Genomic DNA, 26,513 nt, shown 5'->3' on the forward strand with positions numbered 1-26,513 from the left:
CCCCTGAGTACTGCCTTGGCCGCATCCCACAGAGTTTGGTAGGATGTCTCATCATTGTCATTTTCTTCAATGAAATTGTTGATTGTTTCTATGATTCCTTCTTTGACAAATTGGTTTTGGAGAATCATATTATTTAATTTCCAATTAGTTTTTGATTTTCCTGTCCAGGTGCCCTTCCTAATTATTATTTTTATTGCATTATGATCTGAGAAGGTTACATTTATTATTTCTGCTCTTTTGCATTTGTTTGCAATGATTCTATGCCCTATAACATGGTCAATCTTTGTGAATGTGCCATGTGCAGCTGAAAAGAAGGTGTATTCCTTTTTGTCCCTATTTATTTTTCTCCACATATCAATTAAATCTAATTTTTCTAGGACTTCATTCACCTCTCTTAAAAAAAGCATTTTTTTCCCTTTGTAATTACAGTAAATGGCAGTTATTTAATTAAGTGAGTCTTTAGGATTTGCCCTTCTTGGATTGCTCTATGTGGGGGTTTTTTTGGAAGCAACTAATCTGGACAACTGTTTAGTTTGCTTATTTTATTCTTTAAGTCCATCAGGGCCTAATGTACCTTTCCCTAGTGGTATAATTTCTACTTCTTTTACTGCCATTATAGGGACAGAATATCTTATAACTTCAGTGGGTTTTGTTTCATTCTGATGAAAACCTTTTTGTTTGTACTGAGAATTCAGCTTCTTTCTTTGCTGCTTTTTTTGCTTTGTCAAATGCTCTGGTGTATCTTTGGGCAGCATGTAATATTAGTTATATGTTTAAGGCTCTGAAGTACTTTTTTATCTGGGTTGAACAGAGTATCCAGTGTCTGGCGCAGTGGATAACTTTTAAAATTTTGAATTTCAAATTGTCTCCTTCCCTTCAACCCCTCCTATACCTTTTAAGAGCACAATACAATACCCATTATACATGTGAACTTAAAATATATTTTTATATTAGCCATGTTGCCTGCTCCTCCCTCCCAAAAAAGCAAGAAAAATAAAATGAGGAAAAAATGTGCTTTAATCTGCATCAGTTTTCTCTCTGGAGGTAGAGAGCTAGTATTTTTAATCTTGAGTTCTTTGAATTATTTTCTTGATCAAAGTAGCCTGGTCTTTCATAGTAGGTACAATATTGCTGTCAGTATTGCTATGTACAATTTTCTGGTTCTGCTCACTTCTTTTTGCATCAATTCATTAAAGTTCCCAGGTTTTTTTGAACCCCTTGTCATTTCTTATAGCACAATAGTATTCCATCACAACCATACACCACAATTTGTTCAGTCATTCTCCAGTTGATGGGCATCCCCTTCTAAACAGGGTAGGTTAAAGGTGGATTTTGGAAATGTGATATAGGAAAGAGAAAGATAAATATCCAGTAAACAGGTCCAGTTTAGTAGTCTAGCGAATCTACATAGGCCTTGATGAGAAGAAGGTCCAAGCAAGCAAGTTATACAGAGTCTAGAGAGGAATGTGGTGGCGTGATCAAAGAACCTAGCCTACTATAAGACTGGACAAAAAGATGTGGACCCAGGAATGCGGGAGTTCAAAAGGTGTAAGAATGTTCAAAGAGATAAAAAGGAAGGGATAGTACTAAAAAAACAAAGATAAAAATGGGATAGAAATCCTTGTCCTTTCCAGGTTTATGTTTCTTACTCACTTTGTGCAAAGGTTAACTGATTTGTACTGGTAAAAGTGAATATTTTTGATAGCAGCAGAAACATAGAGCTAGGTCTTTGAGTGAGTTGTCTGTCTTTTAAATTTGCGACTGACCCAAGATATGTCAGGAATTTTCGGTTTTGAACCAGGCAAATCAACCCTTATTATGAGGGGTATACTTATAGTGAAGATGTGCATATGACTTTGAATCTTATCTGTATAAACCTACCATTAAACATTTTTCTGAATGTGTTTTTTTCTTAAGCTTGTCTCCAAACTCTCCTATGGACTTTAGGGTTAAGATAAAATCACAATAATTTGCCTGTCAAAAGTCTCTATTGTGGTTTGTGCCTAACTTGAGAGATTTAAAAGCAGGAGTCCTCAAAATTTTTTATCTCAAGATGCATTGCTAAAAATTATTGAAGACCTCCCCTCGATAACTTTTGTTAATATCTGTTAATATTTACTACATTAGAACCAAAATTTCTTAGTATTATTATGTAAAGAGTTTTGACCTTGAGTTCTCCCTGAGAAAGTCCCAGGAACACTTAGAGGTCACTGGACTACCCTCTGTGTACCACCAGTTAAAATATAACCCTACTATAGGTAAACCTTATATCTATGGTCTAATAACAAGCCTGGCTAAGATAGGAGAGGCTTATAAAGATGGCTGCAAGGGTTGAATTTTTATTTATTTATTTATTTTTGCCGTGGTGACTTATTGACCATCTATAATAAGTTGTAAAAGCATTAGTATTTATTGAGTATTTTTTTAATCAGCTAATTCTTCAACTGTCAATTCTATTTTCAGGGTGATGGTTGGTGATTATTTAATAATGTTATGCATTATTTTTTGTTTCAAGATGATATAAGGAGAACCACATCTAGTGCTGTAATGGAGACTGGACCTACTGCAATGCCAAGGTTACCTTCCTGTTGTCCCCAACACTCACCATGTGGAGGGTCATCACAGAATCTCCATGGAATAGGGCATCCCCACACAAGTTGTTTTCAACAACACGGACACCACTTTCAACATCATCACCACCACCACCATACTCCTCACCCAGCTGTTCCAATTTCTCCTTCATTCAGTGAGCCTGGTTGTCCTGTGGAAAGGCCTCCACAAGTGCAGGCACCATGTGGAGCAAGTAATAGTTCTACTACTAGCTACCATGACCAGGTATGTATAATTTGTTAAATGTTATTTACTTTTTCTTGAAAAGTATAGAAGCTTTCAAAAATGATTGCTTTCATTTTTTCATATTATGTATTTAATGAGTTAAATTAATATAGCCCATACCATAACTGCTTGCAATGTAAACTTTTTGAATGCTAATTTAAAAGTTCAACAAATTTATTTGGTTCTACAATATTATTCTATTACTTGTGCTAGGTGTAATCTACTATTTGTGCTAAGAGTTAGAGATGGAAAGACAAAAAGGAAAAACAGCCCTGGGCACTGAGTTTTCTATTCTATTGGATTATAGCTTAGAATTTCTAATATCTTTGATTTTTTTTTTTAAGTAGTACCTTACAACCAGAGTTGGATTTGAACTCGGGTTCTCTAACTTAAGTTTTTTGTTGTTTGTTTGTTTTTTTTAACCCATAACTTCTGTCTTAGTATCTGTACTAAGACAGAAGATCAGCAATCTGGTTAAGTCACTTAGTTGTGGTCACATAGCTAGGAAATATCTGAAACCAGATTTAAACTAAGGTCCTCTTGACTTTAGGCCTGGCACTACTTATCCTCTTTGTGCCCCCCTTCCCTTTAAAAAAGTTTTTTAAATTTTGAGTTCCAAATTCTCTCCCTCCTACCTTTCCCCCACCCACAAAGAAGGCAAGCAAAATTATATTAATTATGTATGTGAAATTATGCAAAACATTTTTTCTCCTAATAATTCTTAAGCTGGTATTGTTTTCACTGTACTTAGATTGTCTTCTAGACTGGCACAATTTTCTTTGAGTAGTAAAAAGTGACTCAGACCAACATGATTACAGACTTTTTTGTATTAAGGTGAACCTACACACACGCGCACGCATGCACGCATGTTCACACACACGGAAGTGTTATTTCACTCTCTTATTAATGCCCAGGGTTAGCCTGGGCCATAACAACCATTACATGTGATCACTATTTTCTCATATAATCTCATTGTCCTTTCTGGAGTGTTCTTTGTAATTTTTTTCCCTTTTTTAGTTACTTTCATTAATTTAAGAAATATTTATTAAATTCATACTGTGTGCTAGGCACTAGAACCACAAATTCTTTTTTAGTATAATTTTCCTTTATATTTTTGAGGCTACTATATATATTCCTTCCCACTTTTTCCCCTTCTTTGTCTCCATATTTATTGTTTATTACTGCAATAAATTTCACTGTTTCCATATACCATAATTTGTTCTAGATTAACTTTAGGTAAAATCCTTTTTATTCTATTTAATGTTGCAAATGCAACTTTTATGTCAGTTTCTAACAACAATATTAAAGTAAATTTTGAATTTCATGAGTTACTATGTGTCTAAAAGCAACAAGGAATATCATTTCATAGGACATTTGATAATCTTATTGTCCTACTTGTGCATTTTTATGCCACTATGAAATAAATTGTAACTTTTACTCCTGTGTACTCATCATCCTTGGGAAATTATTTGAATTAAAGTTTTTTAATTTTCTGTAAAGGTCACTTGGAAACATAATTCTGTTTTTTTACAGCAGGCCTTACCAGTGGACCTGAGCAACAATGGTATCAGAAGTCATGGAAATGGTGGTTTTCATGGAGCATCTGCCTTTGATCCCTGCTGCCCTGTTTCTTCTTCACGAGCTGCAATTTTTGGCCACCAGGCTAGTGCTGGCCCAAGCCAGCCATTATCAATGGATGGCTATGGATCAAGTGTGGTTGCACAGCCTCAACCCCAGGCTCCTCCACAAGCCTCCCTTTCATCATGCCGACATTATATGCCACCCCCTTGTAAGTATAATTATAACTGGGCATATTTTAAAAAGACATATTTTAGTCATAGTAATCTATTTCTTTTCTACTACATGGAATTGTTTATTAGCACTATTCAATGCTAGCTTTTATAAATATTCTTGGGTTCTTCTAAATCAATTTTTCTTTTTAAATCAAATCTCAGCTAAAAATTTCAGAAGATTTAGGGAAAAAAAGACTGTGTTAGAAAGTAGTTCAGAGTTCAAAAAGTACTTTTTATACATCATCTCATTTGAGTCTCATAATCTTCTGAGCGAGTTGTTGCTGGTATTACTCCCATTTTATATGATGAGTGAATTGACACTTAAAGAAGTCAAGTTGCTTACCTACTCATGAAGAGAGTTCAAACCCAAGTCTTTCTTGACTCACATTTAGTATTCTATTTACTATGTGATTCTGCTTTTTATACATGAAAATAGGTTCGAAAAATTTAAATTTATCCCACAGATGAAAATATTGTTCTTTGGCTAAGGCAGTGATTCCCAAAGTGGGCGTTACTGCCCTCTGGTGGGTCCTGCAGCGATCTGGGGGAGCAGTGATGGCCACAGGTGCATTTATCTTTCCTATTAATTGCTATTAAAATTTTTAAAAAATTAATTTCTAGGGGGCTAAGTAATATTTTTTTCTGGAAAGAGGATGGTAGGCCAAAAAAGTTTGGGAACCACTGGTCTAAGTTATATGAAAGAAGAAAAGGCTTCTTGGTCATTTTTTTCCAGCTTTGAAATAAGGTATTTTCCATTTACTAAAAAAGTGACATGCAAATAAAGATGATTTGTGAAATGTGGAGTAAACTACCAAGAAACCAGAAACGATTAAAATTTTTGTTAAATCCTCCATTAGTTATCGAAGTAGTTTAGAATCTCCATTTCCCTAAAACTTGAAGAGATTACTTTATCAACCATTTTTGTTACGCAATAATCTTTAAAAATCTTCTTTGTGAGTGATGTGTTAGTTATTACTGCTGAATTGTTTTCTTTGTTATATGGAATAACTCAGGGAAGGGGAGAGGAGAAATTTACATGATTTTAAAATAAAGTATATCAATTAAAATATATTTAAACTAGATATTTTAGGTCTGAATAAGTTTCTTCAATAACAAGACCTCCTAAATTAGGGCATATATGTTGCCTATTGTAAAAGTGAAATTTGGGAGATGCCATCTAAAAGTATATATATTTTCTATGGACACGTGGAAATTATCAAACTACATTTCCCGTGGTCCAATGGGTTTCCATTTCCGGTTCTTTGGGCGTGGGGACGCCTACGTCTCCACGCAGAGAACAGTTTAAATCTCCTGGGTTGGGGGGAGTGGCCTCTTGGCCAGCAGACTCAGGAAGAGACGGGAGGTAATAATGGCGCAGGCAGCAGTTTTGAATTCTTATAAGCTCGTGGTCTAATGATTTTATCTATCAGCATGGCTTTAATTAAAATACTAATTTCTATATTTATAGCAGCCTTTATTGTTTTTTATCCTTATACTATTCCCCTGAATATATAAGGAACTGTGACAGTTTTTATCTCTGTCTCTGTCTTTACTCTCATATTATATATTATATATGTATATCTGATATACATATATAATATATATATACATGTTATATATTATATATGTATATCTGATATACATATATCATGATATTTACATATTCAGTAAAGTCTGTGTGAATAAATGGGAGGATAGCCTTTGATTTCTTCCTGTTATCTACCAATAAGCTGAGCTCTACTCTGTGCTTAAGGAGGGGAAGAAGGATGATTAATTTACCCAAAAGGACCATGTCCCATCTCTAACCTTAATCTACATCTACTTTCAAAACAAAGAAGTTTATAGCTCTAGTTTTCTGTCCAGGAATTATCCTTCCATGGTTTATATAGCTATCATAAAATGAAGAACCTCTTTTCCCTCTTTTTTTTTTTTTAAACCCTTACCTTCTACCTTAGAATCAATACTATGTATTGGTTCCAAGGCAGAAGAGTAGTAAGGGCTAGGCAATGGGGGTTAAGTGAGTTGCCCAGAGCCACTTAGCTAAGAAGGGTCTGAGGCCAGATTTGAATCTATGACCTCCTGTTTTTAGGCTTGGCTCTTAATCCATTGTGTTATGCAGCTGCCATCTTCTCTTTTCTCTTTGGAGGATCTTCCATATTCTTGATAAGACTATGCTATCCATAATTCTTTGTCTAACCCCAGTTTATCTTAATCTCCCAGTATTCTAGAATTCCTACAACACCTCTCAGGTATCATTATTTACTCTGATCTAGAAACATACTTTGCTGAAAAAATGTCCTTAATCTTTTGCTAACAACCTATTGCCAAAATTTCTCACTTCTTCACCTTTCTTCCTTTCCTCAAAGGTATGCAGAACCTTTCATCAGTTTGGTTAAATAGAAAGTTTTTTCTCCCAAAGGATATCAAAGCAGATAAAGACTAAAATTAGCCAAATGTGTCCCATTGCTCTTGTTTTCCTTGAGCCTTATTGAGAGTCACCACTTATGAAATTCTTGATATGAACTAGATAGAGTATGCATTCAGTAAAATGCAGTAAAGCTACCAACTCTCCCAATAACCCCACAGCTTAAATTATTTCTTCCAGATATAATAAAGTCAACTCTGTTACTTATTTGGACCATTAGATCCAGTGCTTGGATGCATTTCAGTACTAGAGAACTCTCTGGTCCACCTTCCCTTCTTTACTTTTTAACTTCCTTTGAAAAGGAACAGATGGGAATTGTCAGGAGATTATCAAATGATATGCTTGATAATATCTTTATGAGGGCTACATTGCATAGTTATACCAGACTCCTATATCTTAATGGCTTATCCCTAAACAATAGGCCTCATATTTAAGCTCTTTCCTAATTTAAATCATTGCTTTCAGAAACATTAAGTTCAAATTTATCCTCTACTACACTTTGGAAGTAGAAGGCATGTGTGTGATGGCAAAGATCAGGGATACTTTAGGAGTGAAGCATAGGAAAAGGTGGAATCTTAGGGAGTTATGATTACATAAAGTGTTTTCAGAATTCTTAATCACAGAAGTAGAACATTTGTGTGTGATGTTATGTGTGACTGAGGTAGAATGGATCATGGTGACTGAAGGACCATCTTCAATGTGTATGATAAAGTCTCCTATTATAAGGACACAGATTATCATTTAGAAGAGTCCTCAACAAGGTTCTAAATTCCTTGAGAAGAGAGGGAGAATCATCTGTGAATTAGGAGATAAAGGCTACCAGACATTTATTTATCTAATGTGTATAACAAGCACATTATAAAAGGGATACTTTTATCATTTTTACAGAAGATACAGAGCTAAGTAAAATCATTCAGAAGAACAAGAGATCTAAAATACCATATGTGAAATGAGAAAAGTTAGGAATAAAGAGAGAGTAGGGCTTTAAGACTGCAAACTATATTACAAAGCAGGAGTCTTCAGAACCATGGTACTGGGTTAAAAAATAGAGAAGATGCCGGGCATGAGGGCACGTGCCTGTAATCCTAGCTACTGTGGAGGCTGAGGCTAGAGGATCGTTTGAGCCCAGGAGTTCTGGGCTGCTGTGTGCTATGCCAATCAGGTGTCCACACCAAGTTTGGCATCAATATGGTAACCCCCTAGGAATGGGGGACCACCAGGTTGCCTAAGGAGGGGTAAACCGGCCCAGGTCGGAAACAGAGCAGGTCAAAAATAGAGAAGATTAGTAGAAATCAATCAGTTTATTAAACCTATTAAATATGTGCTAGAGACTACTGGTGATTCCACAAAAACATGGTCTCTGCTCTCAGAGTCTCACAGTCTACCTGGGAGATCACATGCATTGTGAAATAATCTTAGGAAAGACATTAGCTTGGAGTGGTGAAAGGAGAATAACATTGAAAAATTCATTGCAAAAAATGAGATTAAGATGAAATTTGAATGAAGCACTTGGGCAGAAGTGAGAAGGGAGAGCAGTTAGACCTAACTGAGCTCAATAACCCAGTTTTCTATAAACCCCCTAACATAAAATGCCTAGGAAAAAATTCTATATTCATATCTGCGAGGAAAACTGGAAAGTAGTCTAACAAAAATTAGGCTCAGACCAACTCTATACTGTTATCCATCATAAATTTATAATAGATTATTCATATATCAGGTATCCATACTCTAAGAGAGACAAGGAAAATTTAATCAACAAAAATATGCATGCATTTAAAAATAAGAAAAAGTTAAAAGGGTTATTATTAAAGCTAAAGCAACTCTGTATTTAGTCAAGTTTCTACCATAAGATGATCTTTAGCCCTCTCTTCCAGTTCTAAAATTGTATGATTCTGTCTTTTCTAGCCTTTAATGTTGTCTCAATTCCTTCTCATCCTGAGAATACATATTTCACTTTCCTTCTGCCTTTGCTTATGTAATTAACTTGGAATTCTCTCTATCTTTTAAAAAGTCCTGAAAGTCCTTCAAGACCTAGTTCAACTCAGTCCTTTGAATCATTCTTTGACTGTTCCATTTATCATTGAACTCTCATTCCTCCACATTTACAATTCAACTTAATTATTTATTGTGTTTTCTGTGTTTATCTTGTGTACCCAGCTACATCACAAAATTATTAATCATAAAGATTGTGTCTTATACTTCCATCTACTCTGTTAACATTCTTCCCTCCCCCCCCCCCCACCTTACAAACATTACATACCATGATTGTGACAATCTAGAGCTTTGATGACGAATCTTTTAGAGACCTAGTGCCCAAACTGCAACCCTTTCACAGCATGTGAGCCACCACGCCCCTCCCCCTCCTTACCCCAGACAGAGGAGGGAGGAAGCTCTCCCATTGGACTGGTGGGCAGAGGGGCAGGTGATTGGAGAAATGTCCTCAAGTGCAGATGGAGAGGGGAAGAGGAGTAACCCCCTCCAGCCTGTGTGCCAAAGGTCTGTCAACAGGGATCTAGAGGCAGGATCTAGAGTAGAGCTCTTTGTCTGGAGTCAGCAAAAACCTAAGTTTAAATTTGGCCTTAGATAGTTATTGGCTTTATGATCCTGGTAAAATTTTCTTTCATCAACTGTAAAATGGGTATAATAATAGTATCTACCTTCCAGGTTTCTTGTGGGGATCAAATGAGATATCTATAAAGCATTCAGCAGAGTATCTGGCACATAGTACAACTTAGTAAATCTTTGTTATCTATCTTTAATATTATTTGACCAATTATTATCACAATATTTAGTGAAAAGAACAAAGAACTAGTACTTAAATCATGGAGTTTTGTACCAGTTCTCTTCATTAGTGATCTACAATCCCTAAGCCATTCTATATCCCATTTGGTAATTCAGGGTATAACTACAGAAATGTCCAGCTCACTTTGATGTATAGTTTATTGAATCAGGGGAAATGATTATAGTAGAGATACATTATAGAATATTTCTTTTTTTTGTCAGAATCACTTCCAGTCATACATAATAACTAGTATGGTGAATAGAAAGGTGTATTTCATGTAAAAATAAAAATCAGGTATAGAGATAGAAATGAGTGAAGCATTTTGTGGGGATAGTGAGTGAAGCTAGCCTGGTGGTAGCAAAGGATTAGCCTAGTGGCATAATGGTAAATAAAGGTTGAAATAATTCCAAAGATCATGGCAATTAGGTGGCTCCATGGATAGTCAATCAGGTCTGGAGACAGGAGGCCCTGGATTCAAATCTAACCTCAGGCATTTCCTAATTGTGACCCTGAGTAAGTCATTTAACCCTAATTGTATAGCTCTTCATGAGCCTTCTGCCTTAGAATTGATATTATCTATTCTAAGACAGTAGTTAAGGATGAGAGAGAGAAGGGAGGCGGGGGAGGTGAAAAGTGAGTGTTAGATTATGCACTGAAAATGCCCTAAAAAAAAAGAATTACCATGATGATTAACTATTTTGTTTGCCAGATAAGATTTAGAATTAGGGATGAAAAATATATATATATCTACCTCTAGAAGACAAAGATTTACAACCCCTGATGATATTAAAAAAAAAAACACGAGCTAATCTCCTTATGATAATTAAAAAGCTAATTTTAAAAATATTTTGGGAAAAGGCTGCATCATTTGAATAATGACAGCCTCCTAAAGTATCTGCTTCAAAGAGAACAAATATTATTTGGGCTGTTAGAAGCTCTTCTTGTTTGGTGGAATGATTTCATTACTTTATTCTGTCTTATGTAGTCTCAGTTTTAGAATTGGAAGAGGCTTTAGTGACTATCTGATTCAATTCCCCTATTTTCTAGATAAGAATACTACACCCCCAGAGATTAAATGATATGTACAATGGCATACAACTAGATTAGAGCAGAAGTGGGACTTGAACTCAGTTCAAGTAATTCATGAAATGCCATCTGACTTAAAATATATATACATCAGCCACACCTTTCAGGATACTATCCCCTTCTAACCTATTTTTCAGTCTCATCAGTGTGTATGCAACTCCCTCTGTAGATGGAGATCTGTGACTTGTCTGTGCTGCTTTCTTTGTTATGGAACTTCTTGGACACTGATTGGTTCATTGACTTGGTTATCATTACACAGTTTATCAGAAGTAGGACTTCAACACCAGTTTTTCTGATTTAATGGTGCTGCTTTAACTGCAGTGTTGTTTTGCTTTTCATTGATTTTATTAATGAGAAATAATAAAGAATCCTTTTGTGCCTATAGATAAATACCCTTTAAATTGTATTTTTCAGATCCTTCTTTGACCAGACCACTTCATCATCAAACTTCTACATGCCCCCACTCTCATGGGAACCCTCCTTCTCAGCCTCAACCCCCAACTCAAGTAGATTATGTTATTCCTCATCCTGTACATCCCTTCCATACACAGATGACTTCTCATGCTGCATCTCATCCTGTGCCTCCTCCCCCACCAACTCACCATTTAAGCAGTACAGCTGCTCCAATTCCCCAGCATCTCCCCCCTACACACCAGCCAATTTCACATCATATCCCTGCTACAGCACCTTCAGCACAGAGACTGCATCCTCATGAAGTGATCCAGAGGATGGAGGTTCAGAGGAGAAGAATGATGCAACATCCAACGTAAGTCCTAAACTTACCCAAGAAAGTCATGTTTAGCTTTTTCTTTTTTCTGTCTTTAAATCTCTGAACTAAAAATTGTAAGAAGCAATATATATATGGCTAACAATTAAATGGAACTCTCCATTAATCACTTTTTTCTCAATCACTCATACTGATTTCTTTTATATGAAAGATGCATGCCACAAAATAATTTCATCTAAGGAATTTAGTAAAAGGAAATAAATTCCAAACTATATTTCAAAGGTTAGCATATGAATGAAAGGAAGAAAGGGAGGAAAAGAAAAGCATTTTCTCTGTGGAAAGTACTCTGCCTAAAAAAAGTAAATAAATAATAGCATAATAAAGTTATTGACATTCTAATAAGGAGAGACAGCATATGCAGGAGGAGGATTCAGCATTAGGGAAAATGAAAAAATCTAGGGATCTTTCTTTAGGGTAGGTAGCAGGGCATTGGTTAAGCTGTGGAATTTGGGATGACTCAATAATAAGGCGGATTATAAGACCTAGGCACCTTGATGACAAGTAATTCATTTTGATAGGAATGTAAAGGGGAGATAAGGCTGATGTATAAAAGCATAATCTGTATAATTTCTTACAAACCACATTCATACCATTATATATTTGAAATGACTTAAAGTCCTGAAAAAATGACCTTCACTGAAATTTTGTTTAGCATAGTACAACTATTAAGTAGAAAAGTGCAGTAAAACATCTAAGTTGGATTTTCACAAAGTTGAAACAAATACTTCTATTTAATATTTAATTGATTAGAAATTAAAATTGAGCCAAATATTAGATTGCTCTGCCTATTTTGGAAAATGAAAATTTTGCTCATCTTGCCTATTCAGGAAATGATCCTTATTTATGGTTTTCTGCTTATGTTAGAAGTCATTCTAGTCACTTGGTTTTAACTCCTTCCTTCCATAAACTTTTCACAGATTTTCCAAATAAATCAGTTTTGGTGCCAAGTACATCTTAAAAATGTAATTGATTATAAAAATCATTAAAGTAGCCATAAAGATTCATAAAGTTGTGTGGCTGGTATCTAACTGAAAATACCAAAAGTCTTAGAGAAAATCAGCAAGGATGTCAAAATACCCTTTAATTTTATTCAGGTTTACTTAAGATGTTGTAGACATGTATCCATTGATGCATTATACCTATAGGAGAATCTTAAGATCATATATTTAGAATTAAAAAGGACTTCAGGGGGCAGCTGGGTAGCTCAGTGGATTGAGAGGCAGACCTAGAGACGGGAGGTCCTAGGTTCAAATCCGGCCTCAGACACTTTCCAGCTGTGTGACCCTGGGCAAGTCACTTGACCCCCCATTGCCTATCCTTACCACTCTTCCACCTATAAGTCAATACACAGAAGTTAAGGGCTTAAAACAAAAATAAATAAATAAATAAATGAATAAATAAATAAATAAAAAGGACTTCAAAGGTTGTCGGGTACCTCTTTTACATTTGATGAAGCTGTTCTGTAGGGGAAGGTAAGTCTTTGCCCAAGACCAAATTGGTAACAAACTTCAGAGATGAAACTGAGATTTGAGGCTTCAGATTTTCCACTCTTTCCTTTGAATTCTGCTGTCTTGAGATGTTAATGTTTCCTCAGTATAGTGAAGACTATAAAAAGAAAATATGAATAGAAATACTTTGAGGTTTAGGAAAATTATTCTGTATTTCTGCCCAATGGGTATTGTGGGTTTTTTTACACATTAAATGGCAAATTTTTAAAATTATGAACATAACTTTTAATTTTAAACTTGATTGTTGCCTTTTTTTATTCATTTTCTCTCAACTGCTTCTGTCTTGAACCTGATCTTAGTTCTTAAGTTCTATGTGTGTTTACATTTTATTTTTACATCATTTTTGTTTCCAAAGATAATCTCCCCACTCTTATCTTTAAAATATTCAACATATGTTTACTGTTTAAAAATGGAAAAAGATACTAAGATAAATTTTAATAGCTCAAATATGTCTAATGCAGCAGTTAGCCAAAATAATACTGAAATTATTTTTGTGTTCGGATGATATTTTGAGAGGATGGATTAAGGAAAGGGCAAATAAATAAAAATCATAATTGTCATAATTTGTTTGGATATATATATATATGTGTATATATATATATGTATATATATATATAATTATTTACCTGAGTATTAAAGTAAGAAGATTTTCTAGGTATGATGACAGGGAGGGCATGAGAGTCTAACAGTCAAAATAGTATTGGATTTAGAATCAGAGGACCTGAGTTCAATTCCACCTTTGTTTTTTTTTTTTTTTTTTTTTTTTGAACCCTTACCTTCCGTCTTGGAGTCAATACTGTGTATGGGCTCCAAGGCAGAAGAGTGGTAAGGGTGGGCAATGGGGGTCAAGTGACTTGCCCAGGGTCACACAACTGGGAAGTGTCTGAGGCCAGATTTGAACCTAGGACCTCCCGTCTCTAGGCTTGGCTCTCAATCCACTGAGCTACCCAGCTGCCCCCCACCTTTGTTTTTTAACTACCTTTTTGTCCTTAAGTATATCACAACAAATGTTGTAGATTTCAGTTTTGCCATCTCAAAAAAGTGGGCTAGAATAGATGACCTACCTAAGCATTCTTCCAGTTCTATAAAGCTATGATGCTATCAACCAGGAGACTCAAATATATGAATAACTTGAATGTGACTTTAGAATCATACTTAATTCTTTTTCTTTGTGAAGAATTCAGTAAGTATTGAATTGTATTTATTTGGTCTTTATTTTTAGGAGGGCACATGAGCGCCCTCCACCTCATCCACATCGGATGCACCCAAACTATGGTCACGGGCATCACATCCATGTGCCTCAGACAATGTCTTCACATCCTCGACAAGCTCCAGAAAGGTCTGCTTGGTAAGTTGTTCATTGAACTTCTATTAGGCATCATGTGGCAAATCTGTGATTTTTTTTCCTCACCCCCGACCCGAGTCTGTATATCTATGACCCCTGTAGGAATTTAACACTGGCCTGACCTGTACCCCTTTTTTTGGCACTGTTTTTTTTTTTAAAGAAAAATTTTCCATGATTCCATGATTCATGTTTTTACTTTCCCCTTCACCCCCGCTCCCCCATAGCCGACACGCATTTCCACTGGTTTTAACACGTGTCGTTGATCAAGACTTATTTCCATATTATTGATAGTTGCTTGGTGTGGTTTTTTTGACACTCTTAGGACAACTTTTGGATTTTAAAGCAAAAGATCTTAATTCTGAATAATAGAGAAGAATAGTGCCTCAAGTTTAAAGAATTGACTCTTTCTTTTGGCAGGGAATTGGGAATTGAAGCTGGAGTGACTGCAGGGACATATCCTCCAGGTGCATTACATCCTCACTTGGCTCATTACCATGCACCTCCTCGACTTCATCATTTACAACTAGGAGCTCTTCCATTAATGGTAAGATGGGTCCTTGTTAAATTTTTATTAATAGAATCATTTCCTTAAACATTCTCCTTTTTCATGTTAAATTCTTTGAAAGGCTGTGTATGCCGTATTCAACTCTTTTTTTGTTTCTTTAGAATTTGTAAAAATTACTTAAATAATGATATGAATATTGCTGGAAATGCTCTGTAAAAGATAGATTTACTATAGTTTAGACTTAATCACTAAACTTATACTTAATTTACATCTTGTTTAAAATTTAATGTTCTTAGCTATAAGTTGAAACTATTCTGTATTGTCCTATTGTCTTTCATATATGAAGCAGTTACTACTGACCCAATATTGGTAGGAAATGGTTTTTAAGATATAAGCTTCTTCAGAGCAGGGACTTGTCTTTTCACCTTTTTATCTCCAGCACTGTATTGAAATTATTTTAGCAACTAAGACTACTTAAGTATAAAATGTTAATGTTTGTCCTTTTGAATATTCCTCACTTGATAGTTAATGTTCAGTAATAAAAATTTTCTCTTTTGTGGGCTAGCTAAAAGTGTAAATGCTGGTTGATATGTTTCTACAGGATGATTTTATGGATGCCTTTTTCCATTCATTTCCTGAATTATTTTCCTCTATACTAAAAATAAAACTCCTTTTGTGCAAAAAAAAAAAAGTTATGTAAAACTAATTTTGCAATCTCATCTGATAGAACATGGAAATCTGTACTTATATCCCTCTTTTCTGCCAAGTGGAAGTATTTTGTGTCGACCTTTTAAAAATTCATTAAATATAGGAAATGCATGTAGGCTTTCAGTTAATACAGTTTCACATAAGTTGTACATTTTATTATTGTAATCATTTTCAAATAGCCAAGTGCCTTTGACACTAGTGATTTCAGAGTTTTGCTTTCACAAAGTTTGCACAGTATAAAAGACACACCTGTATGAATGCTTTCTCACTGTATGTCTTGTAACAAATCACAGTGAAAAATTTATAATTCTAGTTAACACATATATTATTAGTTAATATTTTTTTTACTGTTTTTCAAAGGAATTTGGGGGATTTTAGAAAAAAAGATTGTTAACTGGAAATATCTAGAATAATTCCTCCTTTTCAAAATGAGGAAAATTAAAGCGTTGTCTGTTCATTTCTTCCTTCTATCTCTATGCATACGCTTGTCTATCTAAAGCTAAAAACCAAACAAAAGTGATCTTTTCCCTTTACTACCAACATTCTCAAAAGTGATGCTTCAGGGCATTTAAGTGGCTCAATGGAGAGAGTGCCAGGCCTGGAGACAGGAAAGCCTGGGTTCAAATCTAACCTCAGATACCTCCTACCTTTGTGATCCTGGACAAATCACTTAACTCTATTTGCCCAGCCTTTTCTTTCTTTCTTAAGAATTCCTACTAAGACAAAAAGTGAGGGTTATTTAAAAAAAACATTTAAAAGTGAAGCTCTCTCACTGATCTTTCCCCTTGAAGTCCATATCATGTCTCTGCTAAAATGGCATTCCCCAAGATCATTAATGCCCTTTCAATGACCAAATCCACCAAATAATTAACAATTCTTCTTGATTTTTTTTTTGGTAGCATTTGTCACTTGACTTTTAAGTTCATCAAATAAGTAAATACTGTCTATGAAAAACTATGCCTAGGGCTTCATAGGGTTAAAAAGTTTAGGTTTGAAATAGTTCCTGCCCTAATATAGCAGCAGTACAGTGGAGGAGGGAGGGAAAAAGTTATGCAATAAAAATTCCTAAGAAATTCTAGCTAAGTATTTTTTGGTAGGTCTTAAATGGGTAAGAATAAAGATTAGAGAAGACATTATAGGGAACAGCATGAGGAGAACCTGTCAGGGACAGAAACCAGTCCTGTCTAGCTTGGTGTGTAGAATGTGTAGGTGGCAGTAATATGAATTAAGGCTGGAAAAAAATGGAGAAGTCAGAATATAGGGGGCTTTCCTCAGTGACATGAAATATTATTCCTATTTGTGAGGAAAATTAGACTGACAGTGATATTAAAGGATAGAGAAAATTAAGGTAGAAGGAATAGTAAAGAAGTTATTGCAATAGTTCTGGCATGGGATACTTTGATCTTGTGCTGTAGTGGTGGAAGTGAGAGCATGTAGGAATGGCAGGGCAAGAGATAGTAGAGAAGTCAGATAGAATAGATTTGTTAAGTAGATAAAGTAAGGGAGAAGGAGTCAAAAATAGCAGCAAGGTGTCCACCATGGATAACTGGACCATTCTTATAATACTGATAGGAATTTTGAAGTCATAATAAAGAAGAGTACACAGTATAAAGAACACAACTCTTGACTTTCTACATGTACTGCTTAACCTCCCGTTAGGCAATTATTTAACTTCCATGGACTCATTTCTTTTTCTCTTTCTTTTTTTCCCCATAAATGCTTACCAGCTAGGACTGGTATCTGAGGCCAGATTTGAACCGAGGACCTCCTGTCTCCAGACCTGGCTCTCAATCCACTGAGCCACCTAGCTGCTCCCAGTGGACTCAGTTTCTATAAAAAAAAGAAGAGGTTGAACCAGATGGCTTTTGTGGCCTCCTCTAGCTCTAGATCTATAATCCTCTGATCATAGGTTTGTGGAGTCAGGAAGCTATAAATGATAATATGCTTACTTTTTTTTTTTTTAACTCTCATCTTCTCTCTTATTTCCTAAGACAGAAGAGCAACAAGGGTTAGGTGATTAGTGTTAAGTGACTTGCCTGAGGTCACATAGCTAGGAAGTTTCTGAAGCCAAATTTGAACCCAGGTCCTCTCAGCTCCAGGCTTGGTGCTCTTATCCAGTGGGCTAGCATAAGGCCATGTTCATGAGCAGTGTCACTGAAACATCTAGTTGGAGATTTCCTAAGTAGGCAGTTGGCAGTTCAAGTCTAGAGCTCAATGTGAGGTGACAACTTGGAAGTAGAAAGTTGAAGATTCTCTTTTGAAATCCTATTCCTCCTTTAACAAAAGCCCTGCTGAATTAAAAATATTGTAATTTATTTGTTACTTTTTTTTTTATTTTAAACCCTTAACTTCTGTGTATTGACTTTTAGGTGGAAGAGTGGTAAGGGTAGGCAATGGGGGTCAAGTGACTTGCCCAGGGTCACACAGCTGGGAAGTGTCTTGTTTGTTATTGTTCCTTATCAATAGAGTTAGATCCATACAGTTGAGTTAGTTCTCATCACACGAACTAGTTAACTGGAAAAGTATTATTTGTGAAGTTGTACTAAATTGTGTTTAGTCTTGTTACTGGCAAATTTTAGTAGAATTACCTAGGAATCTTTATAAGTGACTTAGTCTCAGAGAAATAGATCTACTAGGTGGAGCTTCAAAGTTACTCTGAGAACAAGACCTATTCTAGAATGTCCATGGGAAATGTTCCTCTGGCACCAGACTACTACATGGAACATCTGGGACTCAAGATGAAATGTGCTGATTAAATTAACATTGGGTTTGGGGTTACCAGATTACAAGGAGGCTTCATGTAATTTAATATTGATGATCAGTATTATGTTACTTCATTTTGTTTGTTTTATGGTGTTTGAGTTTACTGAGTTTTCTTGGTGTCCGTTGTGATATGTAAATCCCCCCTCTCAAATTAGTATGGGGTGAATCCTAAGTCAGTGATGGGCAAACTTTTAAAGAGGGGGCCAAAGGAAAGGAAATGCTCGTCTGTCAGTCTGTTTCTAAGGCAACTCTTTCGAAGTTTCATTGTGTTGTATCCTACTCATTGTATTTGTCAGATTAGGAATAATGTCTCGTTGCTGGATAGAACATTTCAGGGGGCTGCATCTGGCCCACTGGCTGTAGTTTGCCCATCACTGTCCTAAGTGGTTTCATTTGTAACCCAATTTAGTTTGCCTACAAAGCCTATAACAAGATCTGTCTCCTTAAGGGACATATGAAATTTGCAACTGTGTTTAACTAAGTTTTCTTAACTTTTATGACATTGAAGGGAAATGTGGGGTTATGATTTTGTAATACTCAAGGCCACAGTATACTTGTTTACTTTTGCAAGTTTAATCCAAGTAGTTTATAGCCATAAATGCTTATTCAAACTGATTTGGCATGAGTAGCATACATTAGGATATTGCAGTAGAGGAGCAATTATTGGTCTGATTTTGTTGCCATACTGTGAATATATGGTTAGAACCAAAGGGAGGATTATGCAAAGCCAGGCCGCTAGGCAAAATATTGTCTGAGCGATCCCCATATTTTAACCTTGCTCAACTTTTTTGAGTACTGTGTTCAGTCAAACATCAAGAGAAGGCAAGGTCCTCTTGAGCACTGTTCCTATCATTTGAGAATTATGATCATCTCCCTATGGCACTCTACTGGGGAGGAGCAACTGAGATGATACTTATCCCAATTCATTAAAATTTTTGCCAATTGGTATTGTCTTACCTTTATATGTAAATTATTTTATTGTCTATAAAAGTAGGCTAGAGCTTGGATTTGGCGGATGTCCCTCTTCCAACTGTTTGATGCCCCCGAGTGCCAGTAAATCCCCCTTGCTTCCCCATCATGTAAAATAAGCCATTGAAATTATTCTGAATAGTTTTAACTTGTGTTTGTGTTTATGTAGGTTCCAGACATGGCAGGCTATCCTCATATCCGTTACATTTCATCAGGATTGGATGGAACATCATTTAGAGGCCCCTTCAGGGGCAATTTTGAGGTTTGTAATAAAAATGAGTATAGTTGTTAGCCAAACTGTATTTAATAAAGGAGAAAGTGTATAACTGTTAATAGTTTCAGTATCTTTTTGAGGCATGGAACTGTATTTGGTGCAAAGAGAAAAGCATACAAACTATCCAAATTTTCAAGATAATTCTTACCATTTATTAAGTATGAATTTATAATTATTATACATGTTAAGAGGGGGGAATAATAATTCACATAACTTGAGAAATAGAAACAGATCTGGTTCCTTCATTTTACTAGAGAATAAACTGAAAACCCATAATTGCACAGATAAGTAGAGGAAGGGCAAGAGCTATAACTCTTTTCGCTTGATTCCATATCTTTTCCATCTCAGCATTCCAATCTTGTCAAAAAAGAAGTAAAGAATTTAACAAACTGCAGAAATTGCATAAAGCTACTTGTACATCAGATGCAAAGTTTAACTAGTCCATTCTTCCCTAGACTTTTCAAATAACAAAAACTGCATCCATGTTAATTAATACTAATATTTAGTGAATACAAAGCAAGTGAAAGTATTTTCATTTATGACATTCTGCATTAAACTGCCTATGTTATTGTCACTATAGATTAAATGGCATTGCTTGGTTCATATATGGATTTGTGGATCCTTGCAATAACTTTGAAGTCCTCAGTTTGGAGTGAACTAAGCTAAATATCAGAAAATAATCTGGTTATGGTCCTCAGAGCTCAAGGTTCCAGAAATACATTGATGCAGGAAAAGAAACCAAAATAATTCTTTTCATATCTAGAAGTTCTTTGTCATTTAATCTTCCAGGGGAAGGTGGGGAGTGGAGAAAGACATTAGAATTTTTTTGTTTTCTTATTATGTATGAAAATCCTTATTTCATGGTTTTTAACTGTAATAAAATATCAGTTTTTTCTTTTCAATGAACAAAGTTGATAAAATGGGATACGATTAACTAAAATCACTGTGCTTTTTTATGAAATCATCTTCCTTGTGATTTATGGGTTATCATTTGGGATTTTGATATTTTTTTCCTTTTTTTAGGAATTGATTCACTTGGAAGAACGGTTAGGAAATGTTAATCGTGGAGCTTCCCAGGGAACAATTGAAAGATGTACATATCCACACAAATACAAAAAGGTGAGAATTTCTTTTAAGTTTTAAGTCTTGGTGGGGAATTTGAAAAATATTTCTAAGGTGTTTTTTTTTTTTTTTTAAGTTTCTTAAGTTAGCCTTGCAATTTATTTATGGCCTAACCAATTGGTTCTTTCTCTAGATTAAGTTAAAATTAGAATTAGTTTCAAGTTTCATTACCTTCCTGAGGTAAATTTTGACTCTTTAGTGAAATTAGCAACATCTCTAGCCATTTATTTGGTCAAATGTTATCTGCTATCTATTTTAAACTCTGAAAATCTTAATTGAATAGGATAAGAGCGTAACCTATACAGATTATCAAGTATCACTTCTAAGCAGCATGTATAGATGGCATAGACAACAATGCCCTTTGAAATTTGTAAAGATTATCATAAATTTAACAATTTTCAAATGCGCTGAAGTTATATGGAACTCTTAAATTTCTTAAATCTTGGACTCCCAAAAATCTGTAAATTTTTTGAGCATGGAGTTGATGGACTAGGTAAAATTAAACACTATTATTAAGGTCCCCACAAAAATTCCTAAAGACGAATCACAGTATACAAAGGTAATTGAAAGAGACATAAGACCATGATTTTTTTATTTTGACTTTTAAGAGCAATAATGAGGAATAACTAATATTTCTTCGCCTATAATTTAGAACTAATTACTTTCCTTTCCAGCTATTGATTTTACTAACTTCAATAAACATGCACAATATTTTAAAATACATATTAATTAAAAAATGGACATGGTGTAATTATTTTTAATTTTTTTCCCTCAAATATTTTGTGACTTTAAATGATGGAAATCGGATAATACTTAATGTTGTATGTATTTTTAAAATTAGTGTGCTGCATTTAAAGATAAAGACCTTCCTTAGTACACTGAATTGATGATAGTACCTTTAATTTGTTAAATCTTGAAGTTTAAAAGAATATGAGTGCTAGCTACCTCATATTTATTGATTAAGCTCATCTTTTTATTAGTCATCAATGGCTATTTGTTTTTTAAAAATCTTATGTTCAATAATGTTCACTGTTTTGTTGATGTTGTTGATTTTTAAAAAAAAACAGATTTTACTCAGTTGTCAATAATGTCATCTCTACTAATAAGGTAACAACTGATTGGTTCTCACAGAGGAAACTGCACTGCAAACAAGATGGGGAAGAGGGAACTGAGGAAGATACAGAGGAGAAATGTACCATTTGTTTGTCTATTTTAGAGGAAGGTGAAGATGTGAGGTAATTAAATATTAATCAGATTCTCAAAATTCCCAACATTTTTAACAAGAGTGAGAAACCAAATATCATGCCTGTTCTTGCAATCAGGCTTTGCAGTAGGGCATGATAGAGAAAGAAGGGTGCATACCTCTACAGGCAGTAAAGTTAAGTACATTTTACTGGGTGTCAAGAAATTTATGTTCTGCCTCCAACTCTGCTGCTTATTGGTTTCTGACCTTGAGCAAATCATTGCTACTTGTCTGCATCTTTGTTTTCTCATCTCTGAATGAGGTATTGGGTTAGTTGTTGTCGCAGGCACCTTCTAGCTCCATGACTATTTTCCATTTCCTGTGTGAAGGGATGAAGTCCAGCCCATTTGCAAAGATTCCTTAGATACTTAATGATTTTGTGACTGTGGCTAGGTCTCTACACCGTTCAGAACCCATGTTCCTTTGTAAGAAAGCAAGAATTCTAGAGTCTCTACCTCACTTACAGCATTTTTATGAGGCAGAGTGAAAATTTAAAGGAACATATAGTTGTCATATTATGCAGTAGTACCACCTTAGCACATCCTATTGCTAGATTTTTGACATGTAGAAATGATAGATAAGCAGTTCCTTGCCAAGTAAGTTTTCAGTTGACCCCCTTGGAGAATCTGGGGTGAAACCAGATTCTTTTCTCTCCTTCCGAGGCCATACTGTTTTATCTTCCTTAATTCCAGAGCAACAAAATTTGTTGTGTACAGTTTAAACTGCAAGGTGCCTTTGATATCTAGTTCACTTTCCCAATTCTACAGATGAGGAAACTGAGGTCCAGAGACAGGACAGCCAATATTGAACAGATTAAATAGTTAAAATTCATTCTCTACAAAAATCTCTTGTGACCAATTAAACTCTTGGTATACAAAAGCAATTCTGTTTTACAAGTGGAATGCAATGTCCAATGCAACATAATAATGATAATTTTAGGAACTTAAATAGATAATGGAACTGTAGTTCCTCAGATTTAGAGCTAAAACATAGTGAACCCACATGACAGTTGGGGCAGCTTTCAGGTAAATTAATATGAAAAGAATAATTTTTTGTTGCTTCCAATCTAGTTCTCCAGTGCTTCATTGTGGAGTCATATTTGCCTTGGTTCTTGGAGGCTTTGCCAGCAGAGTGCAAGCCAACATATAGGGCTGAAACTTAAAAAGACCTGGACCTGGCAATAGATTCTATATCATCCCTGGACCATCCTTAATTGCATTTTTGTTGTTGTTGTTTGTATGTAAACCCTTACCTTCTGTCTTAGAATAAGTATTAAGTATCAAGACAGTAAGTAGTAAGGACTAGGCAATTGGGGTTAAGTGATTTGCCTAGGGTCACACAGCTAAGGATGTGTCCAAGGTCAGATTTGAACCCAGGCCTTCTAATTCTAGGCCTGGCTTTCTATCTACTGAGCCACCTAGCTGCCCCCCAAACTGTATTTGAAAGAGGTTCATCATTTACAATGACCACTGTGTAATTCCCCCCCCCCCCCCACCTCCCACCCCCTTACCAAAGTAACTTGGAGGTGGTTACTGGCAATGATCTGCATTGAACTGTATTATTGATGGGAGCACTCATGTTGAAAGTCTATTTTGTTATCTTAACTCATAGGATAATTGCCTTCATTGAGAAAGACTTAATGACATAGAAATACCTGCTATCTTTTTTGCTTTATACAAATATAAGCAAGTCTGAGTGGAAAAATTGCCTCAGTGACTTCATTGTCAATACTTAACCTTGAATGTCACTTGATTTTCTTCTTAAAATGACAAATTAATGCTATCCCATCTTTCTCTCCTAGTATTGTGGAAATCTTCTTTGAGCTCCTATGACTTGGTAACTAAAAACCTGGTTTGGGTCACTAAAGTGGACACCTTTTATTTAACATGTTTGTGGTAAAGTAGTACTGCTTTAAGAGGATGTAGGAATTAAACCATCAAAATAAATCTTGTAATTTTATACTATTGGAAAGAACATCCTAATCCATCTCCAGAAGAAAAATGGATATGTTATCATATGGAGCATAACTACTAGTGCAGTTCTAATTATCACAATCACTCACAGTGGTATTGTATATTTCTTTGTAGAAATGAGCCATCTTAGTAATTTACATTGTACCTGTCCCTTTTGTCTAAAATATAATATTTAAAATATTAAAACAAGAAAACAAATTCTATGACCTTGAAATAAAAGTTCGATAATATCTTTACAAAATGCCATTTGTATTCATCTAACAGTAATTTTTATTATATTTAAATTTTAGGCGCCTTCCATGTATGCACCTTTTCCACCAAGTGTGTGTCGACCAGTGGTTAATTACTAATAAGAAGTGCCCCATTTGCAGAGTGGACATTGAAGCTCAGCTGCCAAGTGAAAGTTGACACCATTTTCCCAGAACTCTTGCCCTCCTTCCCATTCCTATCCTTTCTGGTACTGCAGTCAACCAAAGATGGCATGACTTACCTGCGCAGATTTGGAAGCATTGAACTTAAAGAGTGCTGGCTCTGCTACATGGTACAACTAATGCTAGATCTACAGTTTGTGTATACAGTTGATTTAATGTATTTATAAAAGCTTTTTTTTTTAGATTTTACATTTCCCTTTTTATTTTACTGTATTTTTGCATGGTTCCTTGTATTGATTGCATTTCTTTGCACATATTATGGGCTTTGTGACCCTAAACTTGCAGGCAAGATTAGCTGCTTTAGGAAGTAGAATTGTGTGGTCCTTTTGTTTTTACATAGTATCAGGCTTTGAGAATTATGATTTCATACATTACTAACCTTGAATTTGTTAATTTAATCAATCATGTATTTTAGTTTACTGTATAGAGATGAACTAGAAAATGATAATATTGTGTATTAAGACATTCCTTAAGTAGGACAAAGTGGCTGCTGTATATTTACAATATGAGTTCTGAGTTAAAAACCATCCTTAATACTGGGAACAGAATACAAATTATATTCAGTTAGATGCAGGTGGCATATTCATCACCAGAGTGAAAGATTTGAATCTTGGTGTGTATCCTTTTAAATTTCCTTTCAGCACAATGCAGATATAGATGAATATCAATATTATACACTTATACTGCTGTTCTGATTGTATTTAACTTTTTTCTCACATTGTCTAGAAATTTGAGTCCTTATTTTAATTTTCCCTGCTGTAAAACAGCTCTAACGAACACTAAATATTAATTTCCATTAGCTGGATTGTACATACTTGCAGATTTAATGAATTTTTAGGGAAACTGAAAAAAAGACATGTAGAATTTTGTTCTTCAGTCTTTAGCTAAAGCACGTCTAGTTAAGATATCTGCTTACATTGGTTTTGTAAACACATTCAATCAAGATTTAGAATTGCAATTGTTGGCAGGTATCCATGCATTCATAGAACTTCTAAAGGTCCCAGAATCATTTTCAAGGGATTTTTATTAGTTAAAAGTAAATAAAGTTAGCTAAATCTACATGTCTCTTGTTTTATTTCTCACTAAACTTGAAAAACTGTAAATCTGCAGAATACTGTGAGACACAAATTATGCTGTTACCTAGTGTTGCTCTGGTTATAGAATTCCACTGTATACATTGCCAACAGTCAATCACTGGTTTAAAAATATTAATTTCTATAGTTAAGATTTGCTGAATAATATAGTATATAGAGTTAAGTTAATGTACTAACATTTCTCCTTTGGAGGAAGTTTTAATCCACTTCAGGATGCAAATTCCTTATCAAAATACTTTCATATTACAGAATAGCATAGTTTATTTGTTTAAATGTGCTCAGTAATGCCCCAAATTGCAAATGCATCCAGACAGTGTTACTGTCATAATGTGGAAGACATGTTCCTATGGATCATATGTGAAGATGTCAATAAGCTTGCATTAAGCCACCTGCTTTGTAAGTGGATTGATTAATAAATACCTTCAATTTCCATTGTCCTTGTTTTTTCATAGTGTGTGTGTAAAGCAACATCAAAAATCATGGTATAAAGAATGCTTTTTTTAATTGTGTTATAATTTTATGTTTGAATCTGCCCGATTGGTGTTTTGTCTTTATTAAATTGAGGCTACTTAATTTTTTTTCATCCTCTTATTTTGGGGGGTGGTGGGGAGGCAGTAGCAATTTTTATAGGTAAAGACAGCAGCAGCATATTGAATAAGAGAGCCAACTTGAAATCAGGAAGACTTGATTCAAGGTTTATCTATAATGCCTATCAGCTATTTGACCATGCTCACAGTCTCCATTGGTGGAGGAATTTACCGCAGTAGATGTTCCCCAATCCAATGATATCATAGTAATAGTATCTCACCTCCATTACCGCCACACCCCACAGCCAAATATTTTTTTAATCTGTAGTATATCATAATTTGT

The 26,513-nt window shown here is 35.0% G+C and overlaps 1 protein-coding gene across 1 annotated transcript in view; it reads left to right on the plus strand.

Annotated features, from left to right (window-relative positions):
* The window catches only part of RNF111 (ring finger protein 111), a 93,811-nt gene extending 69,260 nt beyond the window's left edge, over positions 1–24,551 (plus strand). Inside the window, exons 6-14 of the mRNA XM_044665309.1 lie at positions 2,516–2,835; positions 4,369–4,624; positions 11,336–11,687; positions 14,439–14,564; positions 14,979–15,105; positions 19,676–19,768; positions 20,804–20,899; positions 22,034–22,137; positions 24,409–24,551. Of these exons, the coding sequence (XP_044521244.1) occupies positions 2,516–2,835; positions 4,369–4,624; positions 11,336–11,687; positions 14,439–14,564; positions 14,979–15,105; positions 19,676–19,768; positions 20,804–20,899; positions 22,034–22,137; positions 24,409–24,526 (1,592 nt within the window). The 3' untranslated portion in view covers positions 24,527–24,551. The remainder of the gene's footprint in view (positions 1–2,515; positions 2,836–4,368; positions 4,625–11,335; positions 11,688–14,438; positions 14,565–14,978; positions 15,106–19,675; positions 19,769–20,803; positions 20,900–22,033; positions 22,138–24,408) is intronic.
* The last annotated feature ends 1,962 nt before the right edge of the window (positions 24,552–26,513 follow it).

Source organism: Gracilinanus agilis, chromosome 2 (genome assembly GCF_016433145.1).
Source record: "Gracilinanus agilis isolate LMUSP501 chromosome 2, AgileGrace, whole genome shotgun sequence".
Classification (NCBI taxonomy): domain Eukaryota; kingdom Metazoa; phylum Chordata; class Mammalia; order Didelphimorphia; family Didelphidae; genus Gracilinanus; species Gracilinanus agilis.